Source organism: Pan paniscus, chromosome 20, assembly GCF_029289425.2.
Source record: "Pan paniscus chromosome 20, NHGRI_mPanPan1-v2.0_pri, whole genome shotgun sequence".
Classification (NCBI taxonomy): Eukaryota; Metazoa; Chordata; class Mammalia; order Primates; family Hominidae; genus Pan; species Pan paniscus.
In genome coordinates this window covers 21,276,021-21,295,486 of record NC_073269.2, presented here as the reverse complement: position 1 = coordinate 21,295,486, position 19,466 = coordinate 21,276,021, and the positions used below count along the sequence as shown (strand labels likewise).

At 51.6% G+C, this 19,466-nt stretch overlaps 1 protein-coding gene and 1 pseudogene across 8 annotated transcripts in view; one reads left to right on the top strand and one right to left on the bottom strand.

Moving 5' to 3' along the window:
• Positions 1-19,466, top strand: part of EPS15L1 (epidermal growth factor receptor pathway substrate 15 like 1) — a 116,652-nt gene that overhangs the window by 46,161 nt on the left and 51,025 nt on the right. For all 8 annotated transcript variants that reach the window (XM_063599991.1, XM_063599992.1, XM_063599989.1 and 5 more), the window contains 5 exons: positions 327-560; positions 4,164-4,321; positions 7,542-7,698; positions 8,009-8,094; positions 11,707-11,779. In XM_063599991.1, the coding sequence (XP_063456061.1) occupies positions 327-560; positions 4,164-4,321; positions 7,542-7,698; positions 8,009-8,094; positions 11,707-11,779 (708 nt within the window). The remainder of the gene's footprint in view (positions 1-326; positions 561-4,163; positions 4,322-7,541; positions 7,699-8,008; positions 8,095-11,706; positions 11,780-19,466) is intronic.
• On the bottom strand, positions 11,819-19,356 carry LOC134729609 (small ribosomal subunit protein uS5-like; annotated as a pseudogene).

Sequence of the window (19,466 nt, the reverse complement as noted above, 5' to 3'; positions counted from 1 at the left end):
TTTAGACTTCCAAATCCAGTACTGGGAAGGTGCCAGCCCTGGAGCTGGTGGCCTCCCTGAGTGGTGAAGGGATGCATATGGAGTCTGGCTTGATTGGATTCTTTCTGTGTGCATTTCAGTCTCGAGGAATAATTCAACACATGTCTTGGAAAGTTACACATAAAAGATAACTCATGAGGAATGATTTCTTTTCACTCTGGTCAGCTTGGGAGCGTCCTGACAGAGTGTCCTGTCACTGCAGCCCCCAAAGGGCTGCCCTCTGCCTTCTCCTGATGGTCCCGGCCCCAGCCTTGCCCCTTCAGTGCCATTGTTGTTTGCACCTGCAGGCCATGCACTTGGTGTACCGAGCCCTGGAGAAGGAGCCCGTGCCCTCCGCCCTGCCCCCGTCCCTCATCCCACCCTCCAAGAGAAAGAAGACTGTGTTCCCTGGCGCCGTCCCTGTCCTGCCCGCCAGCCCCCCACCAAAAGACAGCCTCCGCTCCACGCCGTCCCACGGCAGCGTCAGCAGCCTCAACAGCACAGGGAGCCTGTCCCCCAAGCACAGCCTCAAGCAAACACAGGTACGGAGCCCTCAGCGGGCACAGCCCCCTCTCAGAGCACAGTAGGATGTTTCTCGGGAGTTCTTAACATGCAACCCCAGAACGGTCAAGCTTGTGATGAAATGTCTTTAAAAAATACTTGTGGCCAGGTGCGGTGGCTCACGCCTGTAATCCCAGCACTTTGGGAGGCCGAGGTGGGCAGATCTCAAGGTTAGGAGATCGAGACCATCCTGGCCAACATGGTGAAACCCCGTCTCTACTAAAAATACAAAAAAATTAGCTGGGTGTGGTGGTGCGCACCTGTAATCCCAGCCACTCGGGAGGCTGAGGCAGGAGAATTGCTTGAACCTGGGAGACGGAGGTTGCAGTGAGCTGAGAGCGCGCCACTGCACTCCAGCCTGGGCAACAAGAGCGAAACTCTATCTCAAAAAAGAAAAGTATTCATTTATCTCATTATTTCAACATGGTCTCCCCTATGTTACTCAGGCTGGTCTTGAACTCCTCGGCTCAAGTGATCCTCCTGCCTCGGCCTCCCAAAGTGCTGGGATTACAGGTGTGAGCCACCGTGCCCAGCCTGTGTCTGCAGAGCTCTTGCCAAGAGTTTTGAAAGTCAGGTTAGGGGAGGTGCTTTACTGGCAATGAAGCTGGTGGGGCCAAACTCACTGGTGGGCACAGGTCACCCAGCTTCATAACCCACCTCTCTAGTGATCTTCTGGTGGTTCTCTCAAGACCCTCTGACTAGACCGATTTTACCAGTGGCCCCTGGTGGGGTGGGGTGGGAGGGTATAGCTCCTGCCCCCACGACGGCATTGGTAGGATCACAGTCATGAAAACGAGCATTTCTGGGGGCCTACAGTCCACATGCTCCCCCTACTCCAACTTCCTCATCTCCAGGCCAGCAATGCTCTTGTCTGGGCCTCCCCAGGGCCACCCGATTTTGCCCTCATGCCAGGTTTGAGTGAAGCCACTTCCAGCCACCAGGGTCTGATATCCTTCCTTTGGGACCTGTGGCTGCTGAGCCGGCCTTAAAGCCCAGCCATCACTGGGAGAGCCAGCTCCACGACAAGGCTGCCCCGTGTTGGGTTTATAGTCAATTTGGCATCAGAATCTTGCTGCTAACATGCTCTGAGGCTCCAGAAATCAGGCAGTGAGTTCCTTTTGTTTGCCCAGCAAGTATTATTAGGACTCTTGTCATCCCAGAGCTATAATTTCATACGTAATTTCTTCTTGGGACCCGTGGGACACAGAACCCCCCTTGTTTCTGTGTCCCGCCACAGCTCAGCTTGTCTGACTCCTGTTACCTCTTTGTGATCCCTGGCTTCTGAGGTTAGCTTGCTGTAGCTCCGTGACTTAAAAGGCAGCAAGCCCATTTCTCATTGGAATTCCTTTATTGGCATCTTTACGTCCACCAGACTTGAGAAGGCTCACAAAATTTACACGGTACAATGCCACAAGTAAAAATCAGGTTGCTCTTGCCATCTGAACTCTCATCATTTGAATCTGATCCATAGATTTTTTTTTTAAAATATATAAGAGACAGGATCTTGCTCTGCTGCCCTGGCTGGAGTGCAGTGGTGCAATCACGGCTCATTGCTATCTCAACCTCCTGGGCTCAAGTGATCCTTCCACCTCAGCCTCCCTAGTAGCTGGAATAGGTGGATGCCACCACACCTAGCTAATTTTATTTATTTATTTATTTTGTAGAGATGGGGTCTTGCTGTGTTATGCTGGCTGGTCTTGAACTCCTGGGCTTGAGGGATCCTCCTGCCTTGGCCTCCCAAAGTGCTGAGATTACAGGCGTGAGCACTGTGCCTGGCCTAGCTCCATGGATTTTGATAAATTGTTTGATCAAGTCCTTGCTGTACTTCATCACACATACTTGCTACGTGAAACCCCTGAACTAAGCTGATCTGGGTCACATGGTATCCCTTGTTTCCCAAGCTTGCTTTCTGATTTCCCTGAGTTGGTATCAGGAGCCCGTTAGATTTGGACATCACAGGACGTTCATGAAGAGTAAATGAGTTTAACCATTGTTTCCCAGTCTTGACCATGAGTCCCTTCTCCTCAATCCTATGGACATCTTCGGGTTGTCAACACTGTGAGAACTCTTTGAGAAATCCCCCCCCCGCATTTTTTTTTCCCCGAGACGGAGTCTTGCTCTGTCACCCAGGCTGGAGTGCAGTGGCACAATCTCAGCTCCCTGCAACTTCCGCCTCCCAGGTTCAAGCAATTCTCCTGCCTCAGCCTCCCGAGTAGCTGGGATTACAGGTGCCTACCACCACACCTGGCTAATTTTTCGTGTTTTTATTAGAGAGGGGGTTTCACCATGTTGGCCAACCTGGTCTCGAACTCCTGGCCTCAGGTGATCCACCCACCTCAGCCTCCCAAAGTGCTGGGATTATAGGTGTGAGCCACTGCACCCAGCCTAAGAAATCCTTTCATAACTGAGAGGAATGACTTTGAGTGGCAGTTTCAGGCATCATGGCGTTCATTGAAGGTGAGGAGTGGAGTGGCTTTTCTGTATAGTTGCTGCGTGGAGAAGGAACAATCAATCCCTCCAGCCACATTTGCCTGTCCTTTTTCTCTCCACTCCCTCATCATCTAGATAATTCAATCAGGTGTTTATTCTCATTGCTATTATGAGATTGTTTAAAAGGAGTGATTTGTATAAATATTAAAAAAAAAAAGGGAAGAGGAAAAGCACGTCTAGAGTTCAGGACACAGATGCCGTGAACTGTGGCGTGGTGGGTGTATTGAAGGCCCGTGGTAATGCAGGCGGAGTAGGCCACGGGAAGGGCCTGCCCCTGAGTGCTTGAGGGGCCTCGATGCCTCTGAACCAGGAGGTGACCGGGCCCTGGTTGACCCACGATGGCGTTTGCCTCTCTCAAGTTAACTGTGAGCCGGTGGCGAGAGGGGTCGCACGTGCAGCGGGTGGCCCAGCCCCAGGGCTGTGAACTTTGAGCTGCACTGGGCTCGTGGCTCCATCTGCCCTGGTGGGGTTGGGGCTGCATGAATGTTGGTGGGGCCTCATGGGTGGTGGCCCTCTTGGATGGTGGTGTCATTTGTTACCTGTCAGTGACGTGTGTGTACTCACACCTTGGGGGTATCTTTGTTGTCTCAGGAGTGGGGTCAGGGACATAGAAGGGTGGTCTTCAGAGTCCTGGGACGGGACACTTTGGCTGCCTGTAGGGCAGCCTTTGCGGGCTGAGGAGTGGGAGGACCAGGGAGGCTGGCACATGGCCGGGCCGGTTCTCCAGGGACGGTCCTTCCAAGTGGGTGCTCGGGAGGGTCTTTCCTGGCATGCTTGAACCCATCCCCTGAAGATCACAGCCTCCCTCACACCCTGGGTGGCAGGGTGGATGGACAAGGAGAGCGGGTGATGGGGTGGAGAGAGGTGCAGACTGGCATCTGGGTGAGCTTCACAGAGCCAGCCTCAATCTGTCTCAGCCTCAGTTTCGCCAGTTACAGAACAAGGATCTCATCTGCCCTCTTGGCTCATGGAAGTGAGGAGAGTTTGATGCCAAATGTGCATGGAAGTGCTTTAATCGCCCCATCATCAAAAAGCATGTGTCTGGGGGTCATAAAAAGCTTCCAGATTAACTGTTTTGCCAAAAACTGTTTCAGCCAACAGTGAACTGGGTGGTGCCTGTGGCAGACAAGATGCGATTTGATGAGATATTCCTGAAGACCGACCTGGACCTGGATGGCTACGTGAGTGGCCAGGAGGTGAAGGAGATCTTCATGCACTCGGGCCTCACCCAGAACCTTCTAGCACACATATGGTAAGGCCGGACAGGTGGCAGTTGTGGCTGTCGGTGGCTCCAGGGGGCCTGTGGGTGAAGACTGTGGAGGGTGGTGGTCAGGGGGCCCCCTCCAGCCTGTCACAGGCTTCCGCTATGTCTGGCGTCCTTTATTCTCCCTGGCCTGACAGAGGCTGAGCAAGGTGCACGTGCCAAGGCTCGAAGCCCGTGCTCCGTGATGGTCAGTTCACTGTCTTTCAGTAGGCAGGGCCTCTGGTCCGTCTTAAGTGCTCCCAGGCCATTTGCATACACAGCTGGGCCCTATTCTTGCTGGCCGTGATGCTGGCTCTAACAGGAGGCCTGGACTTTGTCACAGCCACCTCCAGGAGGTGCGGGCAGCAGGGCCTTGGAGCCTCTAGCAGAGTGACCTGGTGGGGTGAGGGCGGGGGCAGGAGGCCCTGCTCTGGAAAGGCCAGTGCTTTGGCTCCCGGCGGGAGGGTGAGCACAAGGAGACCCTGTCAGTGCCTCAGAGCCCAGTCGAGGAGTCGGCCTCAACCCCTCTTTCCCCCAGGGCTGGACACAGCCGACTTCATAGGGCTGGGGCACTCCTCTTGCCACTGGCCAGGGCTGAAGTCACTTTTGAGCTTGTTGCTGAGAGCCTTGTGGCCTTAGAGAAGGCTTCACTTGGGAGCTATCAAAAGGAAAGAATTGCTGGATAATTCTCGAGAGGCAAATACCTCCAAGTAGAGCAGTGAAATTCAGGATGTTACTTAGTGGCTTGGGGGAAATGACTGTCCTTAGTGGTAATTCACAGATGTCCACACTGTGAGGTGGGAGCCTGAGAACCAGCTGTCGCAGAGTCATCACCCAAATGGCCAAGCCGCCTCCAACTGGCTAGGGACAGTGGGTCTCAGCTGCCTCAGATCCAGTGTCCCTTTTAGAAACCAACAAAACACAGTGTCCCCTTTATGACTCCGAAACCAACACACATACAGTTCCTGGTTAGCGCCCTGACACCCTGACTGTCATGTCTAGGGGTCAGTAGAGGGAAAGTAATTTATAATGCATGCTGCAATTGACACATGATGTAATGACATGGAAATGACACAGGAAATCACTAATCCACCTGGATCAAAAGAAGGAACTCAGAGGTCATTCCATGCGGGCAGCAAAGGGGAAGGAAAGGATGATCGGGCTCTTGAATAACCATGAGAAAAGAAGTCTAGATGTGTCTGCGAGTGGCTGGGGCGGGGCATGGCCCAAAGTAGATGACACACCAGGAGGGACTGGGAGGAGGGGGAGCATGAAGACAGAGGCTTTGTCCCTGCGATGGCTGCCACCGTATGGGTCAGCAGAGCAGGTTGTGGTGTCAGAGCCGGATGGCCGCTGACTGAGCCACCCCTAAGCTTGCTTCTCCTTCTTTCTCTCAGAACCTTCCACAGGTGGGCCTTGGAGCCCACACTCCTTGAGAGATGGCAGCAGCAGAGAAGGGGCGGGAGTGGAGAGGCAGCTGCAGCCCACGAGCAGGCTGGGGCCCGCAGGGGCAGACTGGGGAGAGACAGTGGCAGTATGAAATCATCAGGGTCTCGAACTGTGGGGACAACTAGGCATTTATCAGCAATGTTCTTTGAGATCTGCTCATTCTCCGCAGCTCTGTTCACGGACCGCATTTGGGTATAAATAAGTCTGTTAGAACGGTCCCAGCTCTCTTTTGGTAAAGGGGGAAACTTCTGTCGTAATGGCTTCTGCCGCAACTACACGGGAGGTGGGAAACGAGGTCCCTCGTTGAGAGGGCAGCATGGGTGAAGGAAGACATTTTTCATAGATGCCAAAGGCCTTGTCCTTACTCCACAAGGGTCCCTTCCCTTCCTGGCTGGCTCCTCTTTTTTTTTTTTTGAGACAGAGACTCACTGTTGCCCAGGCTGGAGTGCATTGGCGCAATCTTGGCTCACTGAAACCTCTGCCTCCTGGGTTCAAGTGATTCTCGTGCCTCAGCCTCCTGAGCAGCTGGGATTACAGGCGCGCGCCATCATGCCCGGCTAATTTTTGTATTTTTAGTAGAGGCAGGATTTCCCCATGTTGGCCAAGCTGGTCTCGAACTCCTGACCTCAGGTGATCCGCCCGCCTCAGCTCCCAAAGTGTTGAGAACACAGGCATGAGCCATTGCACCCGGCCCTGGCTGGCTCCTTGATTATAAGTGTCGCGGAGCCTCTCACCTCAGCTCCACAGGACCACTGTGTGCTGCTATTCAGGTGCTGCTATTCAGATGCTGCCTTGGCCCATCTTTCACGACATCCAAGAGCTATGTGGGCAGGGGACGCTTAGTTGTGGGGGACTGTCCTGTGCATTGTGGCCATGCCCCTGTGGCAGCCTCATTTGGGCATAAGAGGAGTGTTTTAGACCATTGGGCTGCTGTGACAAAGTGCCATAGACAGAGTGGCTTAGAAACAGACATTTCTCACGGCTCTGGGGGGTGGAAGTCTGTGATCCAGGCACCAGCAGATCCAGTGTCTGGTGAGGGCTCACTGCCTAGTTTGTAGACGGCCACCTGCTTGCCGTGTCCTCACGTGGCAAAAGGAGCAGAGAGAGCCTTCTGGGGCCTCTTTTATAAGGGCACTAATCCCACTCCTGAGGCTCCACCCTCATGACCTCATCACCTCCCAGAGGCCCCACCTCCCCACACCATCCCATTGAGGGATAGGATTTGGACATAGGAATCTGGGGGGACATAAACGTTCCGTTCATAACAAGGAAAGAGAGTCGTTGCTGATTCTTTCTTCATCATGATGACACCCCAAAGTGCTGCTGTCATCCCCATTGAAGGCCAGTGGCCGGGGCCATTCAGATGACCCAGAGCTACAGGGACAATGCTTGGTCTCAGCACCCATTTCCACGGAAGGGCTGGTCTACTCCATGCCTGCGGCATCAGAGCCTGCCCCACGCACGAGATAAGCCAAAGGAAGAGGCAGCTGCATCTCAGCCCTAGTGAGGTTTTCCCAGGGGGTCGGCTCCTCAGCCCAGGTCAGGGGCTTGGGGTTCTTCAGCCCTGACAGCCCTCCTAGGGTGGGGGACACTGGGAGCGGGGAACCCCTGGGCCACTTCCTGGGAAGGAGATGTGAAGTAGGGAAGGAGCTGGGGCTTGCCACCACGCCCTGCCATTGTTTTCGTCGCTGTCGTTTTTGAAAAGCATGGGATCGGTGACTTCGGTTCAGGCTGAGTCGGCGCCTGTGATGTGTAATTAGCATCCCCACGTTTCTCCCAGGGCCCTGGCCGATACGAGGCAAACGGGGAAGTTAAGCAAAGACCAGTTCGCGTTAGCTATGTATTTCATTCAGCAGAAGGTCAGTAAAGGCATCGACCCTCCTCAAGTCCTCTCGCCGGACATGGTCCCGCCTTCGGAGAGAGGCACGCCCGGCCCGGTGAGTGGTGCTGGTCATGCCCTGGGGGTATTGACATCCCTTCCCACCGCCTGCCACCAGGTGGCACTGGTGGCACACATGAGCCCACGGTGGCGGGTGCTGCCTGTGGTCCCTGCCTTCCTCAACAGGGGCCCCCGGGAGGGTGGCTTGGCTGCCCAGGTATTTCCCCAGGCAGGGGGCTGGCACTTTTGCTACCTCACCCTGTGTACTAAAGGGACAATTTTATCCCTGGGCCCGAGAACTGCTGGTGCCTCCTGTCAGGTGATGTCAGGTTGCTAATTAGAGATCTCGCCTCTGAATTCGATTCTAGGACAGTTCAGGCTCTCTCGGCTCCGGGGAGTTTACTGGCGTGAAGGAGCTTGATGACATCAGTCAAGAGATCGCCCAGTTACAAAGGTATGTTGGAAACGGCCCTTCCCTCCACATCCAGACGTTACACGAACTCTCCCAGGTTGTTATCGGAAATATCAGAGGCTCACCTGGAAGTTTGCTCATCACAGGTTTATTCAGAAGGAAGGAAAAGATACAGCTTCTGAGGTCCTAAACTGGCTCAAGGGGCTTGAAGAATGACATCTTCCATTTGAATCAGCCTCAGCCAGAGCCCGTAGCATCTGTGTGGTCTCAGGCAGGTCTTGACCAGAGCCTGTGGGTGGCAGCTGTGTGGTCCCAGGCAGGTCGTGGGCAGAGCCCGTGGCAGCTGTGTGGTCCCAGGCAGGTCGCAGCTCAGTAGCCCCAGGCATCAGCCCCTCCCCAGTGCTAGGAAGGCCTTGTTATCCTTGACAGCTAGGGCAGTTGGGTCTCGGATGGTGAGGAGCGGGCTTAGGACCCAGCAGCTGAAGGTGTGAAGGGGCCTCCAGGTCTCTGGCTCCCCTTCTTGCCTAGTGCCTTAGTTTCCTCGTGTGTAAATGAGGGCTTTGGATGGGCTGTCTGTACTTTTAGAGTCTGGTATAAAGAAATGCAGTCACTTCCTGTATTCCCCTCTGGATCCTCTTCAAGAATGACATCCTTTTTTGTGTTTGTTTTTCAGACAGGGTCTCCCTCTGTCACCCAAGCTGGAGCGTAGTGGTGTGATCATGGCTCACTGTAGCATCTGTTTCCTAGGCTTAAGCAATCCTCCCACCTCAGCCTCCCGAGTAGCTAGGACGCACCACCATGCTGGCTAGATATATATATATATATATATATATATATATATATATATATATTTTTTTTTTTTAATTTGAGACAGAGTCTCATTCTGTCACCTAGGCTGGAGTGCAGTGGTGTGATCTCAGCTCACTGCAGCCTCTGCCTCCTGGGCTGAAGTGATCTTCCCACTCACCCTCTCAGGTAGCTGAGAGTACAGGTGCATGCCACCATGCCTGGCTAATTTTTTTGTATTTTTTGTAGAGATGGGGTTTCGCCATGTTGCCCAGGCTGGTCTCAAACTCCTGAGCTCAAGTGATCCTCTGGCCTTGGCCTCCCAAAGTGCTGGGATTACAGGCGTGAGCCACTGTGCCAGCCAGCATCTTTTTTCCAGTCGATTCTAGGACAGGGTGGACTCTTGTGATGTCGGGGCACCATGCAGAAGGGCCCAAAGGTGCTTTGCCCTCTGTGGGAAAGAGATTGTTTACTTGGCTGAAAATGGAAAGGGCTTTGACTTTCCCAGGGAGGATGGATCCTGGTCCTAGCTGGGGGATCCCCGGGGGTCATATTAACAGGTGCAGTATTCTGTCAGCTCCTCTGGCCTTGGTTTTGTGCTGTTAGCAGAGCCCTGATGAGCAAAGGCAGGTTAGGTCTTGGAGGGGATCAAGGTGGGTGGCTGGTTAGAAAACCTGAGCCACAGCCTGAGTCAGGCATCCCACTTCATGTTCAGTGCAGCAGATGGTTCCTGTTCTGTCTCGGCTCCTGGGGGCCGTGTTATCCAAACTGGCGATCAGCAAGGATGTGCAGCCTGACAAGGCTGAGTGTGTCTTGAGGATGCAGGGCCAGCATCCTAGAGCCTGGGCAGGCCTGAGAATCAGGACCGGGCAGGCCAAGGATGGAGGGAGCCCCTGTCGTGCAAGGGTCAGGGTCTAGGAAGGGACGCTGGGGCGTGAATCACCCCAGTGTGGCCTCAGACAGCCAGAAGCCTTGTTTCCCCAGTGTGGAGGTGACAGGCTGGTGTGTGTAGAGTACCCATCTGTAGGAGGCTGGGGCCTGCAGTGGCCCCTTGAGCAGGTGGCTCTGAGAGTGGCCCTTGATTCGGGGAGTGTGGGCTGAGCTTTCCTCTTATGATTTCACACTGCCATAAGCCAGCAAGGGCATGTCAGGTCCTTCAGTTTAAAGAGCACTTTGTATTGTAAGTTTCTGGGCTTGTGGAAATGAATATTCCAATGATCACTTACTGTGTGTCTGGCGACATGTTCCTGAGAGGGCCTTATTGTTGCACAAGTCCTGGGTCCCCGGGCAGGAGGCAGGGTCTGTTAGACACATGGTATTCCTGTCCCTGAGGCAGCCTCTTTGGGCACAAGAGGAGGGTCTTAGTCCATTCAGACTGCTATAACAAACCACTCTGAATGGGTGACTTAAACATCAGACATTTCGCACAGTTCTGGAGGCTGCAAAGTCCAACCTCCAGATACCGGCAGATCGGGTCTGCTGAGGACCCATTTGCTGATTCCTGGAGAGTCACCTTCTTGCCGTGTCCTCACAGGGCAAAAGGAGCAAAGGAAGCTCTCTGGGGTCCTTCTTATAAGGGCACTAAACCCTTATAAGGTTCACACCTGTAATCAATTTTTCCTGTTCCAAGCCACCCAGTTGGTGATTTGTTACAGCAGTGCTAGGAAATACATGCACGAATTCTATCTCAGTTTAAAAATAAAAGAAGGCCGGGTGCTGTGGCTCATGACTGTAATCCAAGTGCTTTGGGAGGCCAAGGCAAGAGGATCGGTTGAGCCCAGGAGGTCCAGACCAGCCTAGGCCACATATTGAGACCTCGGCTACAAAAAATAAAAAATTAGCCAGGCCTGGTGGGGCACACCTGTGGTCCTAGCTACTCAGGAGGCTAAGGTGGGAGGATTGCTTGAGCCCAGGAAGTCAAGGATGCAGTGAGCTATGATCATGCCACTGCAGTCCAGCCTGGGTGACAGAGCAAGAGCCTATCTCAAAAAAAAAAAACCAAAACCAAAAAAAGGCCAGGTGTGTTGGCTCACGCCTATAATCCCAGTACTTTGGGAGGCTGAGGCGGGCGGATCACTAGGTCAGGAGATCAAGACTATCCTGGCCAACACAGCAAAACCCCGTCTCTACTAAAAATACAAAAATTAGCCGGGCGTGGTGGCACGTGCCTGTAGTCCCAGCTACTAGGGAGGCTGAGGCAGGAGAATCGCTTGAACCGGGGAGGCAGAGGATGCAGTGAGCTGAGATTGCGCCACTGCACTCCAGCCTGGGTGACAGAGCGAGACTCTGTCTCAAAAAAAAAAAAAAGTAGTAGTTCAGACAGGCTGTCCTGGGCTGTCCGGGGTGTCACAGGCTGAGGTCAAGGCGTCGGCTGGGCTGGGCTCTTGTTGGAGGCTCTAGGGGAAGAATCTGTTTCCAGGCTCATTCAGGTGTTGGCAGAATCCATTTCCCTGCGGCTGGGGGTCCGAGGTCTCTTTTTCCTTTCTGAGGTCAGCCAGGGCCACTCCGTGCTCCTGGACACTGCCCCTGTTCCCCCTCACGTGGCCCCTCCACCTTCAAAGTCAGCAAGGGCACGCTGGGTCCTTATCACACTTGGGATGTCTCTAACTTCCACTTGGGCAACCAGGTGGAGAAAGCGCGCTGCTTTTAGAGGGTGGTTACGTTGGGAGCGATCCCTCCCATGGTCACAGGTCCTACCTACAGTCGACGGGGAAGGGACTGTACAGGGCGAGCAGTCGCTGGGGCTCATTCTTAGACTTCTGCCAGCACACAGAGGGGCTTTTGTGGGGGTGAACAGAATCAGACCTTGGGAAGGGGTGGAGGCTTATTATTCACTCTTGTTTTCATGAAATATTTTTAAACATTCAGAGAGAAATATTCACTGGAACAAGACATTCGAGAAAAGGAAGAGGCAATCAGACAGAAAACCAGCGAGGTGCAGGTAAGGGTCTCGCTCGTTTTGGTTACATCTACTTTGTGCTAAATGTAGTTCAGGAAAACTTCCCTCCCTGGCTGGTGGTGGGGAAGGGCAGGGGTCTGCCCTGGATGGAAACATGAGCTCTTGGGGGCTGCAGAATGAAGTTTTTTTGTTTTTTTTTTTTCAGGCTGAATTCACTTTATTTTTCTTGTATAAAAACCCTATGTTGTAGCCACAGCTGGAGCCTGGGTCCTCTGCATGGAGACTCTGGTGTAGGTCTTGACAAGGTGGTCAGTGAACTCCTGATAGGGAGACTTGGTGAATACAGTCTCCTTCCAGAGGTTGGGAGTCAGGTAGCTGTAGGTCTTAGAGATGGCATCAAAGGTGGCCTTGTCGAAGTTGCCCAGGATGGCAGTGCAGCCCCTGGCTGAGGTGTAGCAGTCATTGATACTAGCCATCATGAGCAGCTTCTTGGACACAGGTGCTGAGACAATGCCAGTGCCCCTGGGCGTGGGGATGAGTTACACCAGCACAGAGTTGCAGTGGCCTGTCACCTTGCAAGGGACAATGTGGGGTTTGCTGATCTTGTTCCCCCAGTAGCCTCTGCACACGGGGACAATGGAGAGCTTGGCCAGTATGATGGCCCTGCGGATGGCAGTGGCCGCCTCCTTGGAGCACTTAATACCTAGACCGATGTGGCCATTGTAGTCCCCGATAGCAACAAACACCTTGAACCTGGTGCGCTGGCTGGCGTGGGTCTGTTTCTGCACTGGCATAATCTTCAAAACCTCATCCTTGAGAGAGTCCCCCAGGCAAAAGTCAGTGACCTCAGATTCCTTGATGGGCGGGAGAAGAGATAGCTCTCCTCCAGGGACTTGATCTTCATGTCCTTGACCAGGCGGCCCAGCTTGGTGATGGGCATCCACTCCTTATCCTTGGCCTTGCCTCTGCAAGCTCCGTGGCCTTGGTCCCGGCTCCGGCGCCGTCCACGGCCGCTACCCCAGCCCCAGATGCCACTGCTGAAACCTCCGTGGAAGTTACTGTGGTTGCCCATCGCAGGGCCTCTGACACCACCCCCCACCCCCCCGCTGCACCGGTGTCATCTGCCATTTGGTGTTTTCTCGGAGAAGAAGTTTTTCAAAAAAAAATATATATATATATATATTTTTTTTTTTTCCAAGTAGAGATGGGGTCTCAGACTCTTGAGCTCAAATGATTCTCCTGTCTTGGCTTCTCAAAGTGTTAGGATTGTAGGTGTAAGCCACCAAGCCTGGCGAGAGTGAAGATTTTTTTTCTTTTTTTTTTTTTTAAACGGAGTCTTGCTCTGTTGCCAGGCTGGAGTGCAGTGGCACGATCTCGGCTCACTGCAATTTCCGCCTCCTGGGTTCAAGCGATTCCCCTGTCTCAGCCTCCCAAGTAGTTGGGATTACAGGCACGCACCACCATGCCTGGCTAATTTTTTGTATTTTAGTAGAGATGGGGTTTCACCATGTTGGCTAGGATGGTCTCAATCTCCTGACCTCATGATCTGCCTGCCTCAGCCTCCCAGAGTGCTGGAATTACAGGCTAAAGTTTTTAAAGTTGCTTATAATCATAGATGGTGGCTTCTCTTTTTCTAAAATTGAGACAAGTTGGCCCTCTGTATCCAAGGGTTCTGCATCTTTGGATCTAACCAACCACAGATTAAAAAAATAAAAAAATAAAAAATAATCCAAATTGATGAAACAATACAATATGATAACTATTTACATAGCATTTACATTATATTAGGTATTATAAATAACCTATAGATGATTTAAAGTATACGAGGCTGGCTGTAGTGGCTCACACCTGTAATCCCAGCACTTTGGGAGGCCGAGGCCGGAGGATCGCTTGAGCCCAGGAGTTTGAGACAAGCCTGGGCAACATAGTGGGACCCCGTTTCTACAAAAATATTTGCAAAAGCCGGGTGTAGTGGCATGTGTCTGTAGTCCCAGTTATGTGTCTGTAGTCCCAGTTACTCGGGAGGCTGAGGTGGGAGAATCACTTGAGCCCAGGAGTTTAAGACAGTAGTGAGCTGTGATTGCACTACTGCACTCCACCCTGGGCAACAGAGTGAGACCCTGCCTCAAAAATAAATGAATAAGTAATATGGGGTGGTGGTAGGGTAGGGGACATGTGTAGGTTATATGCAAACACTGAACCGTTTTATGTCACACTTGAGCATCTGCAAATTTTAATACCAATCTGAAGGATGACTATGTAATTAATGTCAAATGTGCTGTATTAAAGTGTACATTTCAGTGGTGTTTTGCATAATCACCGTGTTGATTAACCATCACTCTATCGAGTTAGAACCTGATTGTTTCTCCCATAGGCGCCAGTAGGCCCATAAAAACATCTAGCCCTGAACAGTAAATGGAAGGTTACTTTCTGAAAGATTCATCGTTAACTGTTCCCTTTCAGTGAGTGGAAGAGTTTGACACTAACTTTCCATTAACCCAAAAGGAAACCTCATCCCCATTAAGCAGTTACTTCCCATTCTCCCCTTTCTCCAGCCCCTGGCAACTACTCATCTTTTTTCTGTGTGTATGGATTTGTACCCAGCCACAACGGGGCACATTTCCTTCATCCATCTGTTCCTCCCATCGGGGAATATTTGGGTTTTCCCACTTTTTGGCTGTTGCGAATAATGTTGCTAGGAACATTTGTCTGCAGGTTTTCGTGTGAACACCTGTTTGCATTTATCTCAGGTACCTGGGAGTTCCGGACATTTCCTATCAGTGGAATCATACAACACATGACCTTTTGTGCCTGGCTTCTTCCACTCAGCATCATGTTTTTGAGGGTCATCCATATTGTAGCATATATTAGCGTTGAATTCCTTTTTATGGCAGAATAATATTCCATTGTGTGGATGGAGCACATTTTTTGTTTTAAGAGGCAGTGTCTCACTCCATTGCCCAGGCTGGAGTACAGTGACACAACCTTGGTTCACTGCAACTTCTGCCTCCCAGACTCAGGTGATCCTCCCACCTCAGCTTCTCAAGTAGCTGGGACTACAGGCATGCACCGCCATGCTTGGCTAATTTTTAATTTTTTTTGTAGAGACAAGGTCTCACTATGTTGTCCAGGTTGGTCTCAAACTCCTGGACTGAAAGCAATCTGCCTGCCTCGGCCTCCCAGAGTGCTGGGATTACAGGCATGAGCCACCGTGCCAAGTGGCCACATTTTACTCATCCATCCCTCATTGATAGATGTTTTGGCTTTGTAAATATTGTTGCTAGGAACATTTGTCTGCAAGTTTTTGTGTGAACACCTGTTTGCCTTTATCTCGAGTGTATACCTGGGAGTGAATTTGCTGGGCCACATGGTAACTGTTGAGGAGCTGCCAGACTGTTTTTCAAAGTGGCTGTACCATTTTACATTCCCATAAGCAGTGTACTGGGGTGCCGGCTCTGCACAGCCTCACCAACACTTACCCATTTCCCGTTTTTCCTTCTAGCCGTCGTGGTGGGTGTGGAGCACTGCCTCATTGTGGATTTCATTGGCATGTCCCTCATGCTTCCCTAGCGACGTCAAGTAACTTTCCATGTGCTTATTAGCCATTTGTATGTAGTCATTGGAGAAAAATCATTCCGATTCCTTGCCCTTTTATATTGAAAAAATTTTTTTCTTGCCGATTTTTAAATTGCATTTTTTTTTTTGAGACGGAGTCTCACTCTGTTGCCTAGGCTGGAGCACAAGGGTGCAATCTCAGCTCATTGCAGCCTCCGCCTCCTGGGTTCAAATGATTTTCGTGCCTCAGCTTCCCGAGTAGCTGGGATTACAGGCATGTGCCACTACACCTGGTTAATTGGGTTCTTTTTATAGCTGATTTTTTTTTTTTTTTTGAGACAGAGTCTCACTCTGTGGCCCAGGCTGGAGTGCAGTAGTGCGATCTCAGCTCACTGCAACCTCTGCCTCCCAGGTTCAAGTGATTCTCCTGCCTTAGCCTCCCAAGTAGCTGGGATTATAGGTGTGCACCACCACACACAGCTAATTTTTGTGTTTTTAGTAGAGACAGGGTTTCACCATGTTGGCCAGGCTGGTCTCAAACTCCTGACCTCAGGTGATCCTCCCACCTCGGCCTCCCAAAGTGCTGGGATTACAGGTGGGAGCCACTGCACCTGGCCTATAGCTGAATTTGAAGAATTCTTTATCATTTCTAGGTAGAAGTCCTTGTCAGATATGTGACTTGCAAATACCTTCTCAGCATCCACTGAGAGTCCACTCTGGATTGTCTTTCCACATTCTTGATGGTGTCTTTTGAAGCACAAGTTGTTAATGTTGGTGAAGTCTGGTTTATCCTTTTTTTGCTGCTGTTGCATTTGGTGTCGTAGCTGAGAACCCATTACCAAATCTCAGGTCACATGATGTATCCTTGTGTTTTCTTCTAAGAGTTTTATAGTTTTTGCTTTTCCATGTAGGTCTTTGATCCATTTCTAGTTAATTTTTGTATATAGCATAAGGCAGGGATGCAATGTCATTGTTTTGCATGTGGACGTCTAGTTGTCATGGCACCATTGTTTTTATTATTTTACTTTAAAAAATTTGTTTTTAGAGACAGTCTCGCTCTGTTGCCCAGGCTGGAGTGCAGTGGTATGATTCTAGTTCACTGCAGCCTCAAAATCCTGGGCTCAAGGGATCCTCCTGCATCAGCTTCCTGAGTAGCTAGGACTACAGGGTGTGCACTGCCACACCTAGCTAATTCAAAAACAATTTTTTTTTTTTTTTTTTAAGAGACAGGGTCTCGCTGTGTTGCTCAGGCTCATCTCAAACACCTGGCCTCTAGGGATCTTCCCACTCTGGCCTCTCAAAGTGTTGGAATTACAGGTGTGAGCCACCATGCTGGGCCAGTGCCATTTGTTGAAGAGACTCTTCTTTCCCCCGTTGAATGGCCCTGGCATCCTTGTCAAGGATGAGTTGACTATAGCTGTGCATTTATTTTTGGACCCTCAGCTCTATCCCATTGACCTATCTGCCTCCTCATGCTACTACATCACTGACTTGATTACTGTAGCCCTGTAGAAGTTTTGAAATCAGGAAATGGGCATCCTCCATCTTTTTTTTCTCTGTCAGGGTCGTCATGCCTATTCTGGGTCCCATGTATTTCCATATGATTTTTTTTTTTTTTTTTTTTTGAGACGGAGTCTCACTCTGTCACTCAGGCTGGAGTGCAGTGGCACGATCTCGGCTCACTGCAACCACTGCCTCCTGGGTTCAAGTGATTGTCCTGTCTCAGCCTCCTGAGTAGCTGAGAATGCAGATGCGTGCCCCTACACCCAGCTAATTTTTGTGTTTTTAGTAGAGACTGGGTTTCACCATGTTAGCCAGGCTGGTCTCAAACTCCTGACCTCAGATGATCTGCTTGCCTTGGCCTCCCAAAGTGCTGGCATTACAGGCGTGAGCTACCGTGCCCGGCCCCATATGAATTTTGGAATGAGCTTGTCTATTTCTGCAAAGAAGCCAGCTGGGATTCTGACAGGGATTGTGTGGACTCCGTGGACTGTTGGGGTTATTTTTGTCTTCTCTTTGCTCTGAGCTCCCCTTCCTAACCTCGAGCTGGTGGGTCTTTGTCCCTCTGGGACTTTCTGATGGCTCCTTCTCCATTACGGAATGAGGTCCAGATTCCTTCAGTTCCACACTGTTGTTACCTGGTGTCCAGAGCTACCCCACCCGGCCTAACGCTCTTCCCATCTTCCCTTCCCTTATCCATCACTCCCTTTAGATGTGGCCACCCACATCCCCAGCTCCCACAACTAACTCTGTTTCAGTTATTCTGTGTTATCACCCCCAAACTTCTTAGACTTAATGCCTCAGTTCAGGGGTTTGGAGACACAGTCTCTGTCCCATCAGCAGCCACCCCTTCTGGCCCAGGGTCTCCACTAGTGTCTAGGGGAATCCAGGAGTTGTCACGTCACAGGGGTTGGCTGCGCTGTGGCCTGACTGAGCAATGACATTTTTCAATGAAGGGGGAAGACGGAGACTGCCCTGAAGGAAACTGTAGCTCAGGTTCCTAAATGGGGGAGAAACTATGTGCAAAAAATTACCCAGCAAGGTTTAAACAATTGTGTATTTCAGCTTTATTGATTTTATATATCAAGAAGGGAGAAAGCAAGAATCAAGAAGGGGAAAAGAAGGCCAGGCATGGTGGCTCACACCTGTAATCCCAGCACTTTGGGAGACTGAGGCTGGCGGATCACTTGAGGCCAGGAGTTCAAGACCAGCCTGGCCAACATGGTGAAACCCAGTCTATACTAAAAATACAAAAACACAAAAACAAAAAATCACCCAACTGGGCGTGGTGGCGTGCACCTGTAGTCCCAGCTACTCGGGAGACTGAGGCACGAGAATCCCTTGAACCCAGGAGGCAGAGGTTGCAGTGAGCTGAGACTGCGCCGCTGCACTCCAGCCTGGGTGATAGAGTGAGATTCTGTCTCAAAAGAAAAAAAAAATGCTGGGGAGTGGGGAGAAAAGAAAGGGAAGAGAGAGCCAAGAGTGAGTAGGGCAGGAGCTTCTGAGGAGGGGTTGAGACTGTGAGAACCCTCTTAGAGAAGTGGTGAGGTACCCTGAGCACCTTTGTCACTGCAGACGCTGACATGGCACGTGTGTCTTAGTCCATTTGGCTTGCCATAACAGCACACCATGCACTGGGAGGCTTATAAACAACAGAAGTTTACTGCTCACAGTTCAGGAGGCTGGGAAGTCCAAGATCAAGGCCTGCAGATTCAGTGTCTGGTGAGGACCCACTTCCTGGTTCATAGGCAGCACCTTCTTGCTGTGTCCTCCCTCAGTGGAAAGATCGAGGCAGCTCTCAGGGGCCTCTTTTATAAGGCCACGAATCCCACTCACAGGGGCTGTACCTAATCACCTCCTAGAGGCCCCACACCTAATACCATCATCTTGGGGGTGAGAATTTCAACAACAGGCATTCAGTACACGGCATGTGGCCAGTGAGTTCCCTCTTGTCCTCCTGTCATGCCTCTTCTGGGCAAATATTCTCTGCTCTGTGCATGAAGGATGTGGTGTACACATTTTGTCATCTTTGGTTTGAGGAGGAGGTAAAGGAGGGAACTTCTCTGGGCAGGCCAAAGGCGTTGGAGCCCCTAGTGTCCTGGAGCCATGGGCCGTGGCCTGGAAGGAGCCAGTGTGGCGCTAACTAGAACCCTGAGGCCCAGGACACCAGGGAGTTGCTGCCAGCGTTACCCGGTACTGGGGCCAGGGTTAGACTTAGGAGGCTCTAGAGGCTTCCGTCCCTGGTGGGAGCATCGCTCGGAGCATTGGGCTACCTCAGGCTCTCTCTGTGCCCCCCACTGGACACCTCACCCATTCCCACGTGTTTAAATACCACCTTGATGCTGACACGCCTGACTTTATGTTTCCAGCATCTTCCCTTCCTGGCACACTCACTGGAGTCTTTCTCCTGAGTTTCCTGTCGAACATGTCCAGAAGTGACCCTGATTGTCCCCTCCAGATCCAGCCCTCAAGTGAAAGGCCAGGGGCAGGGAGACTGGGGAACAGAGACCACAGCTTCCTGAGGCATGATTTGCCTATCGAGGCAGGGAAGCACCAGGATGTCTTTGTCCCCATAGTGAGGAGAGGGGAGACCCTGGGCCACCTCTGGTTTTGTTATCTCAGGGCACCAGCCACCCCAGCAGCCCAGGCCGGCTCTCGGACTCAGCCCCACCAC